At 41.5% G+C, this 22,543-nt stretch overlaps 1 protein-coding gene across 2 annotated transcripts in view; it reads right to left on the bottom strand.

The window, feature by feature from the left end:
- actn4 (actinin, alpha 4) overlaps positions 1-20,629 on the bottom strand; it is a 58,421-nt gene extending 37,792 nt beyond the window's left edge. Inside the window, exon 1 of one of the 2 annotated variants that reach the window (XM_055166672.1) lies at positions 20,305-20,629. In XM_055166672.1, the coding sequence (XP_055022647.1) occupies positions 20,305-20,433 (129 nt within the window). In that variant the 5' untranslated portion in view covers positions 20,434-20,629. The remainder of the gene's footprint in view (positions 1-20,304) is intronic. The other variant, XM_055166671.1, reaches the window with a different exon arrangement.
- Between the last annotated feature and the right edge of the window lie 1,914 nt (positions 20,630-22,543).

Here is a 22,543-nt window from a genome sequence, read left to right as displayed (position 1 = left end):
TTTCTATGACATAGTGGACAACATAAGATTGAAGCAACAGCACTTCTAGCACACATCTGAACCATTTTGTACACTCATCTGTTGACAGGTAGTAGTAAAACTTTATTCCAAACACCCTTGCCTCGCTCGGACCATGGACAGGGCACAAAGGAGCCATTGAGCCAAGCGCCATAACCCAGGCCCAAAAGAGGTCATCCCAAAGGAGAGAGACAGAGGGGTGAGTACAGAGCAGGAGAGTGAGTCTGGGAGAGCAGGAGACTGGAGCTGAACCATTTCATCAAATCTTAATTTTTCTGACAAGCACTGTGACTGATTAAATTTGCAATTTGTGTTTTAATAATAGGATATTGTTGAAAGTCCACATTTTATCACATCCACAAGAATATAAGAATAAATAAATTATTATTATTATTATTTTTTTATTAAAAAGACTTAAATGGGTCCGGTCAAGTGGTAACGGAGGGAAACGGGGCAGATTTTTTACATTCAAATAGCTCTTATTCAGAAACTAGAGGGACTATTGAAATAAGTAAGGTATTAGAATGTAGGAAAGAGTTAACACTCCAACAGGGTAAAGTTAAACCTGCGATATTCTTTCAAGTTATTGACAAAAAATTTTAAAACTCATGACGGTAACAGAGGGAATGAAATATGCAGCACTTTTTGGGCAATAAATACAAAAACAGTGACAACTAGCGGTTCTCACTTACATATCGTTAACAAACTGGTTTGAATATTTGCTTCATATAGTTTTCTACCATATGGTACAAGATTAGGTTGAAAAACCTCTTACTTTTTGACTCATGAGATTTTTTATTAAGAAAGGTCATGGTAACGGAGGGAAAATTGTGCAAGCAAGTAGAAGGTGCATGATTTTGCATCATTTGTCAGTTTTTTTCTTCCGAATACTTTAATGTTATTTCAAAATGAAAGGAAACTATTTCTATAAAATATGTCAGTCCTTCCAAGCAAATTTTATCATTTCAAATAATTTTTTTTTGAAAAATCATGTACCTTCATCAACAGTTCAAAGATCGAATAACACAAGATATGATGAAAGGCATCAATTTATTTACATGATTTGCAGGTCTTTGAAATTTGGGAAATAATTTTTGTTCCATGTTTCATACATGGTCTGATTAAAACATATGTAACTTTAGAACCAAAAATGGTACAGAAAAAAGGTAAACAGTTTCATAAACTAGAGTACATATGCTATCTGTTGAATACATTTTTATATCAGATGCATTAACTTGAATTTTTGGCCTTGCTGTATACTTCTGCTTGACCAGGCCCAAATATGAACTGACAACAAACTAACACAAAACATGCGTTAAAAGGGTTAGCATTTTTTAAAGAAATATTCATTTGATTTTTTTTTTTTCTTAAATTATGGTACTTAAAAACCACAGTATTTTTTTTTTTTTTTCATCAAAAAATAGGAACAAAAGCATGTGTTTTCTTTATTTTCACTGCACTGAAAAACATAGGAAAATCCCTCAAACCTGACTTATTTGCCTTGGGGGGCCTTTGCCTGCTCACTTCCATGGAAATGTGCCTTTGGCTATAATATAACACAGTATGGCCAAAAACATCACTTTCCAATGAGAATGTTAAATAGAATGTTTTGAATTTTGTTTCCATGGAATCATCCAGGTGATGTGCCACCTCCAGAAAGTTACATAAGATTACTTTAAAAAATTGCAACACTTGTGATTTGCTATGTTGAGTTCATTCAAATTTCAGTTTCAATTCGACACTAATTAATCAGTCTGTGTGCTCCACAGTTTTACATTTTTCATCATGTAGTTAAAGAGTGAGTACTCTACTTCTATGGGGTATTAACTACTAACACATAACATACACTGTTCAAAAAATTAATGCAACACTTTGAAAAAACACATTAGATCTCAATTTTAAAAAACTTATGTTGGATATCTTTACAAGTATGGACAGGGCAATGTCTTGGGAACAATAGGATGCCAATTCTTTTAATGGAAATAAAATGTTCAGCTTGCAGATGGTTTAATTTTATAGACATGCTTAAAATAAAAGATCAATAGATCAAAGACCAAAGTGAACTTTTGTGTCAATTCCATCATGTAAAAGACATTACACAGGGGCATTCAAACTTCCCCAGAACGCCACATGTGCAGTTAAAAACTAAAAAACACACAAACATACCACACACAGACATGAAATGTAAACATCAATAATAAATACAAATATAGCTGCAAGCGGCAATTATCGGCCCTCGCATGCGCTGCGCCCCGCAAACGCCCTGCCAACGCCCCGCAAACGCCCCGCCTCATGCTGACCCTAATAAACCTAATCTTAAACCTTACCCTAATCGTAATCCTAACCATAGCCCTATGCAATTTTTAAAATTTTGCCAAAAAAAGCTACCAAATTTGGTTTGGCTACACCAAAGTTTATGTAAGGACATCCCATTGGCAAGGATAGAATTCTGGCTTGTTGCCATGGCAATGCTCATCACTCCCCATTCGCTCCCCATTGGCTTAAGCAATAGGCCCTACGCCCTGTCGGGGCTCGGGCCTAAATATTCTGATACGAGAACAATGTTTTTTTTGGCGTACTGCTATGTCATGGCGAGGGTCCCTGGTCACTACGGGCAAGTCACGTTGTGTCATTTCACATTCGGGTCGCTTTGCGATACTAATAGGCCCTTCGCCAGCCTCTGGCACTCGGGCCTAATAATAATAATAATTTAAAAAAAAAAAATAATAATAATAATAATAATAATTCGAGCAAAAAGAATATATCCAAAAACATTAGAACAACATATTATACGTTGTTTGAAAGCTCTCGACTTTCTCCACGTCACCGTGGGGTCATTGGTGAGTGACGGGCGTGTTTGCACCATCTCATCAGGGTCGCCCCCTGACCTTCCATTGACTTCCATTCATTTTAGCAGAGATAAATATGGCTCAGGTCTTGGGCGTGGATTACTGGGATACTGCTGTTCATGCCGGGGATGACCGAGGACAAAGTTGCATGTCGTAGTCTTGCATTCGCCCATGTGCTCGTCGTTCCCCATTCGCTCCGCGTAGCGAAAGCAATAGGCCCTACGCCCTGTCAGGGCTCGGGCCTAAAGAAAGAAGAAAGAAAGAATAATATTCTGATACAAGAACAATGTTCCGCTTTTTTTGGCCGACAAACTACACATTTTCGGACACCTCTGGCGCATTGCTACGTCATGGCGAGGGTCCTTGGTCACTACGGGTGAGTCACATTGCGCCATTCTATTTTTCGGCCACTAGGAGCATCGCTTTCCGATAATAGGGCCTTCCCCAGCCTCTGGCACTCAGGCCTAATAATATTCTGAGCAAAAATAATATATCCGAAAACATTAGAACAGCATGTTATTCGTTTTTTTAAAGCTCTCGACATTCCCCACATCACCGTGGGGTCATTGGTGAGTGACGGGCGCGTGTGTACCATCTGCACTGGTCACCCCCTGACCTCCCATTGACTTCCATTCATTTTAGCAGTGGTAAATATGGCTCAGGCCTTGGGCGTGGATTACTGGGATACTGCTGTTCATGCTGGGGGCGACTGAGGACAAAGTTGCATGTCATCCTCTCTCATTCAGCCATGCGCTCGCCAAATATTGTGTCATCTAATAAATGCCAATGGAGCTCCATGGTGCTGGGCGGTGAGCACAGGGCTCACTACAGGATGTGGCAGCCTAAAGTCACCCTCATGAGGTCAGTTTCTAATTGTTTGGGCAGAGACATTCACACCAGTGACCTGCAGGAGGTCATTCTGTAGGGCACTGGCAGAACTCAGCCTGTTCCTCACTGCATGAAGGAGCAGATATGGGTCCTGCTGATGGGTTGAGGACCTTCTCCGGCCCTGTCCAGCTGTCCTAGAGTAAATGCTTGCCTCCTGAAATCCCCTCCATGCTCTGGAGATTGTGCTGGGAGACACATTGAGGCTACGTCCACATGACAAAGCTCCTGGATTGTTTTCTTTGCGGGTTGAAAAAAATTCTCATCCACACACGTGCCGGATCAGTAAATATTCACGTCCACAAGACAACGGAGCACTGAGTGAAAACGATGTAATACATCTGCCACACCTGTATGTGGCACTGTTAACAATGATAATAATATTTAATAATGCTTTTATCACCGTTTTTTAAACTTAAAGGTAATTTAGCCTATTTTAGATGTATCCCAGAAATATAGCCATTTTGTTTTGCAAAAGTTAAACATAAGTCACAGAAAGAACCCATATATTCCACTGAGTCGTGACCTTTAGTCCAACAGAAGCTGAAATGCATCAGCGCACAATAGTGAGTTGTTTGAGAGCTTTCTTTATGCTAATTAGTCATGCGGTTTTAAGTTTCACTTCTGTAAAACGTAAACAAATATGCACAAAGTTATGTGAATAGGGAAAGCTTGCAGACACAGAAATGACATGTCTGGATGCAGATAATTTCCGATACAGTGATACGGTGATACAAGGATTGGTTTCAGTGTAAATGTAGTCTTTGTTATTAATCAGTGTGCATAATCTGTGGTGCGTGTTGTTAGTATCGGTGCCAGCAGTGTGTCTCGGTTGCTGAGTGATGGGAGCGGCTCCGTAGGCTACACCTGTCACATTTTGGCAATGCTCTTGTGGCCTGTGGAGGTTAGTTCGAGGGCTGCAGTCTTCACTGCATCGGAGGACCCTGGCAATGACAGGATCGTGACATTGTTTTCCAAAAGCTGTGGTTTGCTTGTCCACACAACAATGCAACGCCGGTGTTTCCAGATTTTTTCACTCTGGAAACCATTTTCAAAAAACTTAATTTTTGCCCACCCAAAACTCCAGCTCCGTGTGGACGAAAGGCCAAAACGAACACGAACTTCTCCATTTTGACCAAAAAAGGTTGTTGTGTGGATGGCCCCTAAATCACCTTGCAATGGCACTTCCGGCTGTGCCATCCTGGAGAAGTTGAAAAATCTGGGCAACTTCTGTAGGGTTAAGGAATGGCCTCATACTCCCCTTAGTGACAATCACTGTAGCCCAGAGGTCTTCAAGAGGGGGGGCACAGAAGTAGTGCAGAGGAATCGCAAAATCTTCGGTTGATTAAACTTTTTTTTTATATATACAGTTAAGCCCAAAATTATTCATACCCCTGACAAATTTTGACTTAAAAGTTACTTTTATTCAACCAGCAAGTTTTCTCCAGCTCCTCCTTGAGCACCTGGTATTTTTCTAGTTTCTCGTGTTCCTTTTTCCTGATATTACCATTGCTTGGTATTGCGATGTCCACCACCACAGTTCTCCTCTGTTTCTTATCCACCACCACTATGTCTGGTTGGTTCGCCATAACCATCCTGTCAATCTGTATCTGGAAGACCCACAGGATCTTGGCTCGGTCATTCTCCACAACCTTAGGAGGTGTTTCCCACCTTGATCCTGGGGTCTCCAGCCTGTACTCTGCACAGATGTTTCTGTACACTATGCCCGCCACTTGGTTATGTCGCTCCATGTTTGCTTTCCCAGCCAGCATCTTATACCTGCAGTTATGTGCTGGACGGTCTCAGGAGCCTCTTTGCACAGTCTACACTGTGGGTCTTGTCTGGTGTGGTAGATCTGGGCCTCTATTGCTTGAGTGCCCAAGTCCTGCTCCTGAGCAGCCAGGATCAGTGCCTCTGTGTGTCCTTCAGACCAGCCCTCTCAAGACATTGGTAGGATCTCCTGATATCAGCCACTTCAGTTATGTTCCGGTGGTACGCCCCATGTAGGGGCTTGTCCTGCCATGATGGTCCCTCCAGCACTTCTTCCTCTGGACCCCACTGTCTGAGACATTCTCTGAGCACCTCATCTGTCGGGGCCTTGTCCTTGATGTACTCAAGGAGCTTGGATGTTTCATCCTGGACAGTGGTTCCCATACTCAATAGTCCTCGGCCTCCTTCCTTCCGGTTTGCATACAGTCTCAGGGTGCTGGATTTGGATTATCGATTAATCATTGAAGTTTTTATATTAAAATGATCATCATTATTATTACTATCTGCACTACTAATCTGCATAAATAAATTCAACTTTACAACATATAAACCGTAACCATTCTAGAGCCACATCAGCCTGTTTTAGATTATAATGTGGTTAATTCAGTTTTGTGCAACTCTCACAGAAAAGAAACATAAAATCGCATCGCTAATTTGCATAAACTAAGCGCTCGTGCGCTGATGCGGTCAACTTCTGTCGGATTAAAAGACATGACTCAGTGGAATACAGGTTAGTGTGACCATATTTGCGTTTGTCAAAACCAGGAGAGCGTACGGGGGGTGGGAGGTGGGGACTCGTCATCGACATTGCGCTACTCTCACCTGGCAAAGCTTTTTCCCACTGGACACTGAAACATATGTGCTGCTTTGTACACTGTGCACATGGACTCCCACTTGTCCCGAACGGAAAGCGTGGAATTCTTGGACAAGTCATCGCTGCACATCGTTCGCATTTGCACTTCAGTACGTTGCAGACTGACTGACTGTTTGTCTGCTCGCTCCTTCTGTGTGCAGAGAGCTACATGTACGGACCCCTGTTTGGTCACGCTACGCACAGCAACCTACATTCGGTTTGTCGATTAAAATTAACGTAATCAATGAAATTCTTAATGATCAATTATCGATTAATCGACTAATCATGCCCATCCGTAGTCAGGAGCTTTTGTGTCTTAAAATCTGTGGTCTGTATCTCCTCCTTTGGCCATCTAATGATTCCTGTTGGGCATCTGATCACTGGCAGGGCGTATCATTTTATTGCCTGCACCTTGTTCTTGCCATTGAGCTGGCTTCTTAGGACTTGTCTCACTCTTTGCAGGTACTTGGCCATAGCCGCTTTCCTTGTTGCCTCTTCGAGGTTGCCATTTGCTTGTGAGATACCAAGGTACTTGTAATTCTCCTCCTCTACTACTGTTCCCTCACTTCTCTCCATGCCTCCTTGATTTTAGCCTCTAACCAGCTTTTCCATGGTGGGTATCATATCTCATGGCTTCCATGGTTGCTCTTATATCCCAGCACCTCTAGGATCACTGCTGCTGAAGTATATATATCAGCTCATTGGTTTCAGTGATGGTTGTGGTAGGGATCGCTGTAAGTGCTGCATTCACATCTTCTAGGAGACTTTCAGATGGTACTTCACTTATCCTCTGTAATTGGCATCTTATCTTTCAGATCAGTTGCTGTCTCTCTCAGCGTGATACTTATTGGGCTTCATACCCAATCTCAGGTTGGGGAGTTGGTGTAAATTCCCCTCTGACCTGGCGTCCTGGCTCCCCCTTGCCGTAGCATTTGTGTTGTACCTCGTCAATCTCTAGCTATGACAGCAGTTTCCGTTTGTGGATGTTGGAACACTGAGCTACTACTTGTTTGGTCGCTAGCTTGAACTGTGGATATTGTAATAACCATTTCTCCCACATCCTGTTCATGTAACCCCTCTGACTCGGGTTACTGTTGTACCAGCATTCCAACAAAGCCTTGTTTTTACATCTCACCCATTTCCTCCGTTTTCCAGTAGCCCATTTTTCATCAAGGTGCTCTGGTTCCCCAGCATCTGACGCAGACCTTCTTTGGCTGGGCGACGTCTGAGCCGGCATCTCGTAATTCGAACCCAGGTCGCCCATGTGAAAGTCCAGTGAATTACCAGTTGAGCTAACCATTGATGGCACCCCTTCAGCGCTTCAGTGCTATCACAGTCAACACGCATCCTGCTAATGAAACTACTGCACATCACATCAGGTTTATAATCTTGCTGTTTGTATCATGTTTTTATATATTAGTAGAGAATTGTCAAGTGGGAGCATGGGTGATGTAGGTTTGTTGGTGGCACATTGCACTGAATGTTACTGCTAAGCAAGGGGTAAGGAGGGTTTGAACAGGGCCCGGGAGAGATTGCAAAAAAATACTCAAACATGCATGGATGACATCTAAAACCTGAGGCATGTTTTTGATGAGGGAATAACGTTGGAACATAGAGCTAGACACAGATCATGTTTTATGTGAAACATGCTTCTGATTGGATGGTGCAGCGCCTGCGAGGAGAGGAAGTCAGGTCAGTGTTCAGGTTCACCCATTTATTTATGCTCTTCCTGTCTTTGTTTCTTGGGGGTGGAGTGAGGGTCAAATTGCACTGCCACCTCTCTCCCAATAAAAAATTTCACTAAAAGGACCTGCACAATACTTCCCATAAAAAAAAATCTAGCATTGCCAACTCAGTCACTACAATAGTACCCTTCATTGGCACACACCAGCAAAGTTCACTAGTGAGTGGGATATGGTTCAGAAAGAAACAAATGTTATGCTTCATAGGATCCCACATTCATACAAGTTTCTACAATAAGTGTGAAAAATGTGGTGATACAAATTAAACTATCCACATGAAAGTGAACAAATGTGTGGTACGACATGTCTTATGTCAGACCCCAGAGGCTCTGAATATCTGTGCTGGTCACTTCCTGTCCCAAGAAGTGCAACACAGGAAGCAGCGGGGGTGGAGGATATGCATGTTCATTATTCAGGAATGCACCGCTCCAGTCCAAAAGTCCAGGACGTCAACCATTCCCCGGCCTGTGCTGTCCCCTACAGCACCACAGCACCAGGGCACGGCACCACCCATGGGACCATAGAGGCACAAAACATGTTAGATTGTACCACACATTTGCAAATGTTATTAAGACTTGCAATACAAATAAGTAAACAGCTCACGTTACTGTGTACTTTTTAAAGACAAAAACAAATTAGGTTGTCTTTCCTTTTCCTTTGTAAGAAATTAAAACACACTCTATGCATGCAGTAGGACATTAAACATCTGATTTCCTGATGTCCCTGATGGTTTAATGTGTATTATTGGGGTGTTTGAAATGTTCCATCGTCTCCCCCCAGAAGTTCCCCTGAAATTTTTTTTTTATTTGGTAACATTATCTTTTTTCCTTTTTTTTTTTTTTTTTTTTTTTAAATTGAAATAAGACTATGTAATAACATACAAAAACATGTACACAATCGCTTTTGGTTCTGTTCTCTGACAGTGTATTCTCACAAGGGAGCTGTAGGAGGAGTTGTATTGCTAAAGAGACTTAGTTCTGCTTTAATCACAGAAATGGGATCAATGACTTCCTATTACGTCTCACACTGCATAACTGAGTGGCATTTCACCACAGCAACTATCACATTTACTTTTACATCTTTTGAAATTTGAACGTACAACATAGTGCATGAAGACTGGAAAAAAAATTTGCACGTGTGTTCATTAAAGAGCAAATTAAAGCATTGCCCCTTGACGGGAGACTAAAATATTAATTGCCAAATAAAACCTTCCAGTACATTTTTTAAAATGTTACTAGAGGTCACAGTTATAGGGTTAGCACTGTCATTTTACCCCGCCATTACAACACCAAAACTGAGCGCATTGGTTTGCAAAATTTTGAATAGATTTTATAACAGACCCCACTGACACTTCAAAACCTTGCAAACACACGTCTGCACTTCTCTCTAAGCGGCTCATATTCTCAGAAGCACTACTGACCAAATTATAAATATGACTGTGGTCGGTTTGAATGAAAAAAGTGTGAAACTACAGAGCGGAAATTATTGACAAAGAAAGAGAAGTGGTTTTGTTTTGTGTGTAAGATGAACTTCTGCTTTTATTTGAAGGCTTTGTCACCCATCACAACTTAATTAAATGCTAAATACAAAAGTTATATGACTGTTGATACATGATTAAAATGCCTAATTAAGTACATTTTAATTTAAAAAGACACATCTGGACTGTCATTGCACATGAGCAGCGTCACCAGGATGGAGGCAGTGGAGCAGACTCAGCTGAGCAGTTTGTGCAGAACGCAGCTCGACCGGAGATTCAGGTCTTTCCACAGCAAAGCATCATTCCACCCCTTTCTCACGTTCTTTACCTTATAAGGACGCTCACTTAAAAGCCCAACAAGATGACAAGATGATGTAATAACCCCTCCAGCAGCACCACCACTCCCACCTCTGTCCACTATCTGTCCGTTAACACAACACAAACTACTAGGAATGTCCCGATCACATTTTTTTGCCACAGAGTCCGAGTCATTTGATTTTGAGTACCTGCTGATACCGAGTTCGAAGCCAATACTTCTATAAAACATTATGAACTAAGAGCAAAGAATAAGATCCAGGATGTATGGGGGAACAGATTATATTGATTTCAATGCGTAGTATTTGGGCTGAACTTAGTGTGAAAAATCAAATGTCCAAAACTTTAATTTGATTAACTTTTCTAACCATGCACCATCATTGTTAAAAAACTTTACTTTTACCACACCATGGTCTTGGAATGTGTAGCTTAGTATAAGTACCGTAATGAACTGGACAAAAACAGGAACCAGACCAGAATCAGATCAGACCTGAGACTCGACTCTGCACAATCTAGAGTTTGTATATTTGATATTATATGGAAGTATGTGCATTATGTTTTAAACATTTAGGCTCGTTTATGAAATCCAAACACATGTTAAGTACTCTGATATTTATAATGTCTAACTGATTGACAGTACTTCTCAGGAACTTTCATTCTTACAGTATAATGTAGTTAAATACTATATCCACCTGCAGTAAGACTAGAGTTTAAGACATCCGTGCCCAACCCCGATAAGGGACGGCAACGATGCCATTGGCCGCACACCTGTGAACACAGGCCACAGAACCCCAGGCAACAGTGCCCGAGCATGGCACGGACCAAAAGGCGCCTCTAGTACAGCAGGCATTGGGGCAGACAGTCGCGCTAAGTGGACGGCCCTGAGCAAATCCTGCGCCTCAATTAAAAAAAAAAAAAAAAAAAAAATGCACAGTGCTTACCGTTTCTGCTGTGAGGGGAGACTGCTTGCCATTTGGCCACAAAGTCCACAACAAATAGACATACAATTGGGGTATTTAGGTTCTACCATCAGACACACACTGACACAATACAGCTGCATCATGTTTGAGTGGCTAGCACTCGATCCCTCTGATCCTTCTCTCTGGAGTTTGCATGTTTCATCTTGTTCCCCCCCCATCAACCCAAAACATGCACAAATTTTCAGGCTAACTCAAGATTTGGAGATGAATCACCAGGCACGGCACTGTAGCCGACAGGTTATCCTAGCAGCATTGAAGAATTGGGTAACATTGGGTAAATGCAGAGGACACATTTCCCAACAAGGACAATAAATATGCAATAAATACGCAGTACACAATGCACAGCAGTTGCCCCAGAATCTGTGTGTAGCGCAGTACTGCCCCTGAATGCACCCTCAGTGGCACATGACTCAAATACTCTTGTTTACACCAGTGCGCAACACTGAGGCTCTGGTTTTAGATGCTCTTGTGTCTGATCCACGATACTGACTATAAATAAAAGTGAACTTAAGTGCAGTTTAGGCCAGCAACAAAACTACTGCTTGTTTTTATCAAAGTGCAAGTGTGGAGCAGAGAGGACTGTCCCATAGACAGAGGGCAGACACAGCTGCTGTCAACATGCTGGATTATATTCTTTTTACAGACGACTGTTTTGAGTCAGGATTAAAAGGACACTTATTTGTGAAGACCTCTGTGTTTCAAAGCTATAATTATTTAGTTCTTTCTCAGTTTAGCTGCTGTAAGCTACCACACACAAACAGCTTGTTTTCTCTTACATTGGCCTACTGTAAAGTGACTATGGTGGCTGTACACATGTTGCTGGACCTGCTTTGATATATAAATGAGCTGTGAATAGAGGTGTGAATTATCTGCATTTACCCATATAATTAATTACCACAGTGCGCACACATTTAAAATAACCACTAAAGGCTAAGCGGTAGTTTAGGGATCAGCTCTACCCTGCACATAACCCTCCTAACACAAGATGGACGATGTCACTCATGTGTTGACAGCCATTTGGAGCTCAGCAGACCACATACCCCAGAGGCTGACAGGAACGGTGGCTTATTGAAAGTGTGGGGCTTTGTTAAGAGTAATGCAGACAACTAATCCACTGAAGGCCAGTTTTGATTGGATCAGAGCAGATTGTATGCTGGTACAACTGGACTTCCCTGACCCACATTCAGAGTGGCTGTAGGGGGAGGGGAATTTTCTATGGGGCATCCCCTATTTTGTACTGAGCTCTCTGTTCATTACTATATTATTAAAAGAAAAATTGTTCGTATATACGATATAAAGAAATATACAAGTAAAAACTCCAATACAAAGGATTCCATAGCAACATTAGTATTTGGAGTGTCAGATGGTTTGGTTGGAGAAATTTTGCATGTTTCTTTTTGAGCTGATACACCAGTACAAAAAAAGAGGACCAAGAGCCTGAGCACAGACTGTAAATATTTGATGTCTTTCAATGGAACCTCACTACTATCGCACTTGAACAAGCTGCAAGCTGCCTCCAGGACAGCTCACGTGAAGTAAGCCGACACCACTAGAGGACATGAACAAATCCACACTCATTCCAGTATGGGACCTCTGAGAGAAGGCCCAAGGTCTTAGGAAACCAATAGTGATCAGTCTCAGTGGTAGTTAATTTTCTAACCTGACAGGAGTTTAGTTTAAAGTGGACCTATTAAGCAAAGGTTTTGAGCCCTGTTACAGTCGTTTCCCCTCACCATTCATTCACCTGAATTTGTATTTGGAGTGATTCATGCATATCTGCGCAATCTTTAAATCACTTATTGTCAATCATCAATTGGCATGATTAGTCGATTAATTGATAATTGATCATTAAGAATTTCATCGATTACATTCATTTTAATCGACAAACCAAATGTAGGTTGCTGTGCATAGCGTAGGGTGACCAAGTGTCCGGGGACAAACAGGGGTCCGTACATGTAGCTCTCTGCACTCAGAAGGAGCAAGCAGACACAAACAGTCGTATTTAACGATGATTTGTAAAAAAAAAAAAAAAAAAAACTCCATGCTTTCCATTCCGGTCAGGACAAGTGAGAGGCCATGTGCACAGTGTACAAAGCAACAGATATGTTTCAGTGTCCAGTGGGAAAAAGCTCACCAGGACACCGAAAACATGAAAAAGCTTTGCCAAGTGAGAGTAGCGCAATGTCGATGATGAGGCCAAACCTCCCACCCCCCGTACGGTGTCCCGGTTTTGACAAACGCAAATATGGTCACACTAACCTGTATTCCATTGAGTTGTGCCGCATCAGTGCACAAGAGCTGTTTTTTTTTCTTGCTTAGTTTATGTAAATTAGCGATGCGGTTTTAAGTTTCGTTTCTGTGAGAGTTGCGCAAAGCTGCATTAAACACATTCTAATGTCAAATGGGCTGATGTGGCTCTAGAGTGGTTACGGTTTATATGTTGTAAAGTTGAATTTATTTATGCAGATTAGTAGTGCAGATAGTAATAATAATGATGATTTTAATATAAAAACTTTAATGATTAATCGATAATCGATCGTTAATTCTCTCGACGATCGATTAAATTTAATCGAATACCCATCCCTAGTCAGGACACCATTTTACCAAACAACCATTGTTTTCACCACCACCTACACCGCATTACTTCATCTTCTTTCTCTAATCAGAAGGGCTGACAGCTGTCTCTTTGTTGTGATGATGTTTGTGGTGATGTCACCTCCCACTAGGCAACAGAGTTTTCTAACATGGAAGTCAATGGACTTGTTTCTTTCATTCATTTTAGATGAATGTTGTGATTTTAATGTAAAAATATTATAATGATCCACAGGTGTAATGTAAAAACACAAGCAATAGGTCTTCTTTAATGCATCTTTACTTTTATTTGATGTATGGCTTAAGATGCAAAAACAATTGATGATGGGTTGCAAAAATATGATTGGATTGTCATTAGTAGTGTAAAAAAGAAATGCATTTTTGTCTATATTGTATCACAATTTGAATTCTTATCAGCGAGGAGGCCATCTGGAGTACAGTATTAAATTCTAGGGGCATTGCAGCAGCAGAAACAGACTTGACTCACTCGGTCACACTTACATTCCAGTCTTAAATCCAGGTCATTACATTGATCAGTGGACAGCTAAAAATTGCAGAAAATTGTAGCAGTTTGGAATCAAACAGGCTGGCACAGAGCCTGTGGGACTGCAGCCTTGAACAATACACTTGGTGATACGGACAGTGTAACAGACTGTTATAGATACTGGATTGTCAGACCATACACCACTAATCTCCTATCCCTATTCTCAAGCCCCTGCACTGGCTCCCTGAAAAAGTTAATTTTAAAATTGTGTTAATTTTTAAGCTCTTAACAGACTAGCAGCATCTGACTAATTCTAACTTTAGTCCTGAGGTTCTCTACTAGTATAGAAAAAAAGAAAGGTGCATGCAATAAATATTGTTCTCTTCATTTACTGTACACTCAGTTTCAGAATCAATATAGTAATTATTGTGAGATGCCAGATTGCATCTGCCAAGAAAAATATAACAGAATACATTTGAGTTGCATCATTATACTAAACTGTGCACTTCCTGAAGGCTGTTTCCTAGTCTCTGTCAATTTAGATCTTAGCCTGATGTCAAGCTTTACAGGCCAGGCTTAGTCTGAACTTATATACGTATATGTCATCATTTTATAAACAACTGAACATGAGAAGAACATAGACAGAGACAGAGTAGGTCTTATCTTTGTGCCTGTGCACTTTGGGACAGTAAAATACTCAATATGAGTAAGTTATAGTAAGATACAAAGTTTCACGTATTTAATTTACTTCTTCTACTCTCTTTGTGTCTCACACACAGTAGATGGATGTGTCCCTCTGGGAGTTTGAGGAGGCGGGCATTTCCTCTACATCATCTCTCATTAAGCAGATTAAGATGTCAGTTTGTGTTTTTGCTCTAACCTTGTGCTTAAAAAACTTCAAGCTGCAAGGTCTCTGCAGCTCAAAAGGATGGGGGCTGGATTTGGGCTTCCACCACACACACAGATAGTCATTAAAAAATTCTAGTAGTCATTAAAAAATTGTGTCCAGTGGAAAACAGGACAGTCCACCCCTTAAAGCACAGAGCCCCCTCCCACTGGCCTGAAAGACTATAATGGGCTACCAAAGGAATGCAGCGCTTCTGTGGGTTGCCAATGGCAGCACATAGCAGCCAGTGGGAAGGGGATACATTCCATTGGTGGCTCTCTGTTCTTATTGTTCAGTGCTCATACTGGAGCACAGCTGATCCAGGATCAGCTGGCCTATACTGACAGGGGAAAAGACCACACTCTGGAGTAAGGATATCAAGATCCTTAATTTTAAGGCTTTTTACCATTTATGATAGTTTTGTCAGGTTTCTTTTCACAAAAATCATAACAGTAAAATGTGATATTCCTACAGGTGTTGTTACTTTAATTATTGTATACTGCAGGCAGGTCATGTTTCTAACTGTATTTATGTTTAGAAAAGGGTTTATCCCGCTTTATGGTTATTGTGTCATTGGCATTAAGGAAGTTTCAATATTATCATTTATCATAATGTTTTACTGCAATATATGGCACTTCAAACTTATCAAGACAAGTCTACTCCGGACTCCACAGTTCCCACTACTACCTTTACTCTATGGATCCAGAACTCTAATGCCTCAACTATTCCCTCCTAAAATTGGTACGAACACTTAAACACATAAAAAGGCAAACTAGTAAGTGAGGCGTGGATATGTGTAAATGAGGAATGCTTCCTTGTTGTAGAATCCTTTTAGGCACAAGAAGGAAGAAAAGCAGTGTATGAGCAATGAGCTTTGTTTGAGATGTTTGTTCAAACATGAAAACAACAGCAACCCCACAGCCAGCCCTGACCATCTCATCTGGTCCAGGACTGAGCAGCAAATGCTACAGCTATGTAAATGATGGTCATAAAGTTAAAGACAGCATGGTAGTTTCTCACCTCTGCAGTCATGGGAGACTCAGGGCTGAGAGATGTGCAACTAAATTGGTCATGAATCTTATGAGCTATTCTCCCTCTCCACACTTCAGCGTCCTGCTTAGGCCTGTCACAGTAACACATTTTGAAGTATGATATATTGATGAAGACATTATACATGATAATGATAATATGGAAACAAGGGCCCGACCGATATGGATTTTGTTGTGGCCGATATGATACCGATAAAATGGAAGTTGGATCTGCCAATAGCCGATATAATCACCGATATATATTTAGTGATGTAAAAATTAACTGTAAATCTTGAATTGTTTAAAAAACTTAGGTTTGGCTCTAGTGGATTTTAAATTGGGTTTATTTAGGCAACATTTATTGTTATTCTGCCTCTTTACGTCATATTTACAGACAGTAGTTTTTGCATCACATTCTAGCTACTAGTGATGGGTATTCCAGTTCTTTTTAGAGAACCGGCTCTTTTGGCTTGGCTCACTAAAAGCTGCTGACTCTTTCGGCTCCCAAGCGGCTCTTCAGATTGTTTTGTTGCAAGCAGGTCTAAAGCAGGACTAAAGCAGGACTAAAGCAGGACTAAAGCAGGACTAAAGCACGACTAAAGCACGACTAAAGCACGACTAAAGCACGACTAAAGCACGACTAACGCACGACTAACGCACGACTAACGCACGACTAACGCACGACTAACGCACGACTAACGCACGACTAAAGCAGGACTAAAGCAGGACTAAAGCAGGACTGAACCAGGACTGAACCAGGACTGAACCAGGACTGAACCAGGACTGAAGCAGGTCTAAACCAGGACTGAAACCGATCTAAACCATGTTTAAAACAGGATTAAACCAGAACTGAACCAGGACTGAGTGTCGGGACTCAGTCTCTATATCTCTCCGTCTCTCGAACCCAAGATTAGTCCTGGTTTATTTATTTTATGCTGAACTACAGACGAACTTGCACGTTTTTTCTCTCCTATGCACACGCAGATTTCTGAAAGTTTTGTTTTCAGCTGCTGTCAAACTACCACGAGTCTGCGTGAAGAGAAAAACGGTGAGAGAAAGAGAAAACACGGCTCCCAATAAGGAGCAGGCTCAGGAGCAGGTTTGCTTCAAAGAGTCCGGCTCTAAGAGCCATTTCGTTCATGACCGACCCATCACTACTTGCTAGTAAAGAAACTATCGCTATTAGCCTTTAGCCGTTAATGCGTGTGCGCCGTGGTAATTAATTATAGGCATAAATGGGGATCATTCACACATCTATTGACATCTTATTTACATATCAATGCTGGTCCAGTAACAAATATACAGTCAATATAGTCACTTTACAATAGGCCAATAGAAAACAGCCTGTTTATGTATGGGAGCTACAGCAGCTAATCGCTAACCAATAACAAATTACCAAAACTAGCTGCAAAGTCGAAGTATTTCAAACACTCACCGCTCACACAGGCTCCTCCTCACATCACAAGTCTGCACTAATACATGTCCTTTTAATCCAGACTGAAACCGATTGTCCGTAAAAAGAAAAAAAGAAAAAATCATCTCAGTGTTTGGATCTGTGTCTGCAGGTGTAAACAAACGCACATGAGTGACGTGACTCTGGGGGTGTGTTCAGGGACAGTACAGACACACACACACACACACACAGACAAATGACTCCGTAGATAAATACTGATGTGGAGTCACATATTAGGACATTTATCTGTCTGTAAATTGGATTAAATGAACAGAATGTAGAAAGTCTAAGCTTTATAACGACATATAACATGCCCACGTGAAATATCGGCCCCTATTAGCGAGCATATCGGCCAATAGCCGACATGTCTCCAGGTGCCCATATCGGCTGATAATATCGGCCAACCGATATATTGGTCGGGATCTAATGGAAACTAATTTACACCACTGACACAATAACCCTAAAGCAGAATTATCCCCCCAAAAATGATTGTATCAAGACATATTGACCAATAAGCAACATATTGATTAATCTTGATTAATTTTGATCTCACATCCCTCCACCCTAGTGTTGTAACAATACTAAAATTTCAGACTTGATTTCAAGTAAGGAATAAAATTTTATAATTAATACAGATTTTGATACTACCATGATAATAAGAACACTTATTTAAATCATAGCAATTTCTTTTATATTGCCATGTGACCTTCTGTGATATCTTTCAGTGGTCCAAGGGCATTTATTGGTCTACGTGCTCTTATACTTGTTATGATACAGCTCAACATCATTCTAAAGTTATTCAGGAAAGGTTTGCTTCTGTCCTGTGAATGTGACTTTTTTAGTTTCATTATTTGCTCAAATAAGTAAATAACTCTTATCTAGTTTTGATACTAGTTTTAGAATGGAGTGGTATCTGATTTTCAATACTTTTCACAACCCTACCCCTCCCTACATCAGGAGGAGGACAACAACAGGAGAACATGATGGGACTGGTTGAAAAACAGGATCAGGACAGGGCATCAGGCAGTCGGACTGCTTTGACTCCTGGCTGTTCCACTAGCTCTGCATGAGAAAACTGTGAGCCTAACCGTCGTTGGGAATGTGCCACAGCGATCAGAGGTACAAAGACATGTTCAAACAAGTGGAAAGGTTGTTTGCATTGGAAGCTCTGGAGAACCTTGGTTTCTGCTTCCACAAAAAGGAAAGCAGGAACTCACTTCACGGAATATTTCAAAATGAAAAGGAAAAAAAAAACTGTCACCACCGGTCCTGCACTGATCCTCCTGACCAGCCCTTTTCATACATCAGTAACCACAAGTGGTTAGCTCATTGCACAAGATCTGTTAATGATTGGCAACAAGACTTTCCTTTCAAGAAACTTTGACCGGTGAGCTCTCAGTACAAATATGCACACACCTCCCTGCCCTGACTCAGGAATATCAGCAGGTCACACAAGTATCCCTCTAAGCTACTCAGCAATAAAGGTGTGATAAAAGAGCATATTAAAATGTGTGTATATAGTTGGTGTAACAGCACTAGATTACTTTAAAGTTGACAAATTTAGGAGGTAGTGTTGTCAAACATATCAAAAATTAGATACTAAAATCGATCATAAAAGTAGAATCGAAGCTAGACTCGTTTGAGAAACTATATATTAAGTATACTAAAAAAAAAAGTCACATTCACACTACAGAAATTAAACTTTCCTGAATAGATTTAAAATTATATTGAACTATACATATACTAGTATATGCGCATGCACCACTATGAGGTGCACGGGCATTTATATGTGAGATATACGGCTACATGGTAAAATAAAAGAAGCAACTATGATTTAATTGTGAAAATAACATTCTATTGTCTAAAGAAAGAGTGTTTTTATTGACATCATAGTCTCTGAATTGGTATTGTATATTCAGTCTATTCCTTAGTATTGGAATAGAGTTTGACATTTTAGTATTATGAGGCTATTGAAAGGTGCCCAGTGATTAGCAGGATAGGACTCAAGAGCATGTAAAAAATGCCCAGGACAATGTGTGGCACGCTGTCAAACCAAGAGAAGGAATGTCAGAAATGTGAAGCTGCAGCACCAAAGCCAGCTGTACAACACACCCTGCTCCCAAATACTACTACTGTACTCTACTAGGCCTACTACAATACATGGCACTAGTAGTGCATGGTTCTAGGCTAATTAAAAAGATGCAGCAAAGCAATGGTCCAGTAAGGGCCGGGTGAAGTCAAAGATATTGATAAAAAAGATGGCGAAAGAAAGCTCCACAATTCTAGAATTCTAGATTCTAGGTTATTAAACACCCAAGTAATCCCACTGTAAAAGGGAAGACCTTCTGGCACTAGGATTGAATGCCTGTTGGCCTATAGGATCTGACTGTAGGCCTGACATCTCTGACCACTGCGACTGACAAGCCTTGTGCAAAGATATAGCACCATGTTACAAAGTTCAATGGCTTGTTTCCAACTCAAGGCGATGCTCCTTGAGCTAGACAGGTTTTTTTTCTCCACAATCTGAAGTGTGGGCTCTTAACAGTCTGCTGAAGTTCACAGAATAGATACAAATCTTCAATGAGGTGTTCAACATGGCTGAGTAACTGAAACGCGGGGAGCTGGAGCGGTGTAAAACGGGCCTCCTCTAAACTGGTAAGGCTAGCATTCCTGATATCGCCCAGAACACTCTCGGCTCTCGCTTTTCCAGGGCCACAGCGGGTTTGCAACATTGTGGCACTCCGCTTCCGCCGCGGAACAGAGGATAAAGCAAAGGAGAAAGCAGCCAGAGGCTGACACCAGTCTGCCTTTTACGCGCGACGCACACGTTAGCTTAGGAATCTAGAGAGTGGAGGAGAGGAGGCAGCGGTGAGCGGAAAAGTCCAGAGGGAAGACCGAAGCCCTCGAGAGGCTGAAGAAGTCCCCAATCCCCAGCACCCCACTGGCAGGCCAGAGCCCCGGTGCCCGCTTACCTTGCGCTGTTGCCGTTCCCACGCAGGGTCCAGCAGCAGGTCGCGGTCCCAGTCGTCCTCCTGCTCCATGTAGGCATTCTGCGGCCCGCCGGCAGAGTACTGGTTGTTGGCGGCGTGATAGTCGACCATGTTAACAGAAGATGAGCGCAAGACTAAGGAATGGACTTCAACAATCGAACAGAACGAAAAAGAAAAAAGTAAAGAAATAAGGCCAGGGACAGCTCAGGATCTCCTGGTCCAGATGAGTGTTTTTTTTCGTACGGCTCCTGCCACAAGAAAAGAGCTGTGAACGGTGTGACTGGGCGGATCGGCCGCTCCTACAATGTGCAGCGGCTGTCAAGTGACATGCTCTCCGCCGTAGCCGCGCTTCCGCCGCACCCGCAGCCTCTGGACAATAAATGCATTCTCTGCAGAAACATTAATAGTGCAAGAATGTGTGAGGCCCCGGCGACAATCGTAACCTATTGAAATATAGTCTAATGATGTCCCACATTTAAAAAAGCAAAGCCTATCATAAGCAGAGTGGCAATTTGGCTATTGGTCAACGTGGAAGTTTATTTTGACAGGCTACATGTGGGTGTTTACCAATCCGAGGGACTGTTTCCGTGAATTTTTCATTTTTTTTTTCTGATAGAGGGTCCGTCCACTGCTTGTCTCTACATAGATGTTCCATAGTATGGATTTTTTTTTTTTTTTTTACGCTACGATACATGCTTTGTTTTTATGGTTTGGAAAGCATGTTACTGAATAAATGTATGTGTAATGTTATGTGATACGCCTATTCAAATTCCAGGCAAAGCTTATTTATAAGAGAAGTAGATGGTCTCTATCCAGAATAATATCTCTCTGTATTTTTATACAGTCTGGTCCCATTCCCTCCATCACATGCCAAGCCAGAACCAAACATGACTGCACAACCTGATTTGTTTATTTCAGTAACACATATGAAATGAAGGAGCTCATTGGTCATCCATCATTTACAAATAAAATAACTTTTCCCTAATCTCAGATTAACAAAGTTTAGTGCTTTGTTTATTGATTCTGAATTTCTGATTTTCTGCAGAAATCTTCAATGCTTTGCAGTCCTCTGTGATATTATTTTCCTGTCTTTTTTCCTCATTAGCACCCATATTTGTTTTGATGCGGACGGACAATGAGTGTCTCTGGTTAATCTACCTTTCAGTCAGACCCATCGTGAAGTAGACTATAGCTTTGTTTCCATAAGTGTAGTACAGTCACTACAATTTCAACACTTTTACAACTAAAATTATGAAAAAAAATTTTATGGTAGGTAAGATGGTGGCAAGAGACGTGATGCACACCATGGTACAGTAGGTGGCTGTATGCACCTAAAACATTAGTTGCAACCCACCATATAACCAAGGTTCCCTTGCATTTTTGGGCTCAGGTCTAGAACCTTGCATACCAAGCACTACCGGGAGGCTACTTTTTTAACCTAAATGAACTAACATCAAACAAGTGAGAGGGCGGAGTTACCTCATACAAGTGAGAGGGCAGAGTTAAGTCAAATAGGTGAGACGGCGGAGTTATGTCATAGGTGAGAGGGCAGAGTCCTGTCAGAGAGGTAAAAGGGCATGGTTTACATCAGACAGTTGAGAAGGCGGAGTTACGTCAAACAGATGAGAGAGCAGTCACAACACACAGGTGAGAAGGCGGAGTTACATCAGACAGGTAAGTGGGCAGACTTACACTGCGTTCAGTAATCTTGCGACCTTGGATTTGACGTCATGTCCGAGCTTTAAGCGTAATTTTATGTTTCGAGTGTCGAACTCAGAGAGCCTCACCATAACACCGACTACCACACCCTTAGGCAGTCATACCGATGCCGTATGGTATTGCAGTAATACGAGTGACTGAAATAGTCATTTAAACCACCAAAGTGTGAACACAATGAAAACAGTTTATATTTACATGTCACACGTGTTGTTAGGCAACTTCGGAAGGATAATCGAATGCAGGGTTACATCAGACAGGTTACTGGGTGGAGTTACCTCAGACAGGTGAGAGAACCGAGTCACATCAGACAGGTGAGAGGGCAGAGTCACATCGGACAGGTGAGAGGGCAGTCATGTTAGACAGATAAGAAGGTAGAGCCACGTTAGACAGATGAGAGGGTGAAGTGATTTCAAACAGGTGAGAGGGTCATACTGGTGAGGGGTGCACTTACAACAGAAAAGTGAGAGGGCAGAATTACGTCAGAAGGTGAGGATATGGGCAA

The sequence above is a fragment of the Boleophthalmus pectinirostris genome, unplaced genomic scaffold (genome assembly GCF_026225935.1).
Source record: "Boleophthalmus pectinirostris isolate CB_2022bp ecotype Guang Dong unplaced genomic scaffold, ASM2622593v1 HiC_scaffold_9, whole genome shotgun sequence".
In the NCBI taxonomy this organism is placed as follows: Eukaryota; Metazoa; Chordata; class Actinopteri; order Gobiiformes; family Gobiidae; genus Boleophthalmus; species Boleophthalmus pectinirostris.
This window is presented reverse-complemented; position numbering and strand designations above follow the sequence as displayed.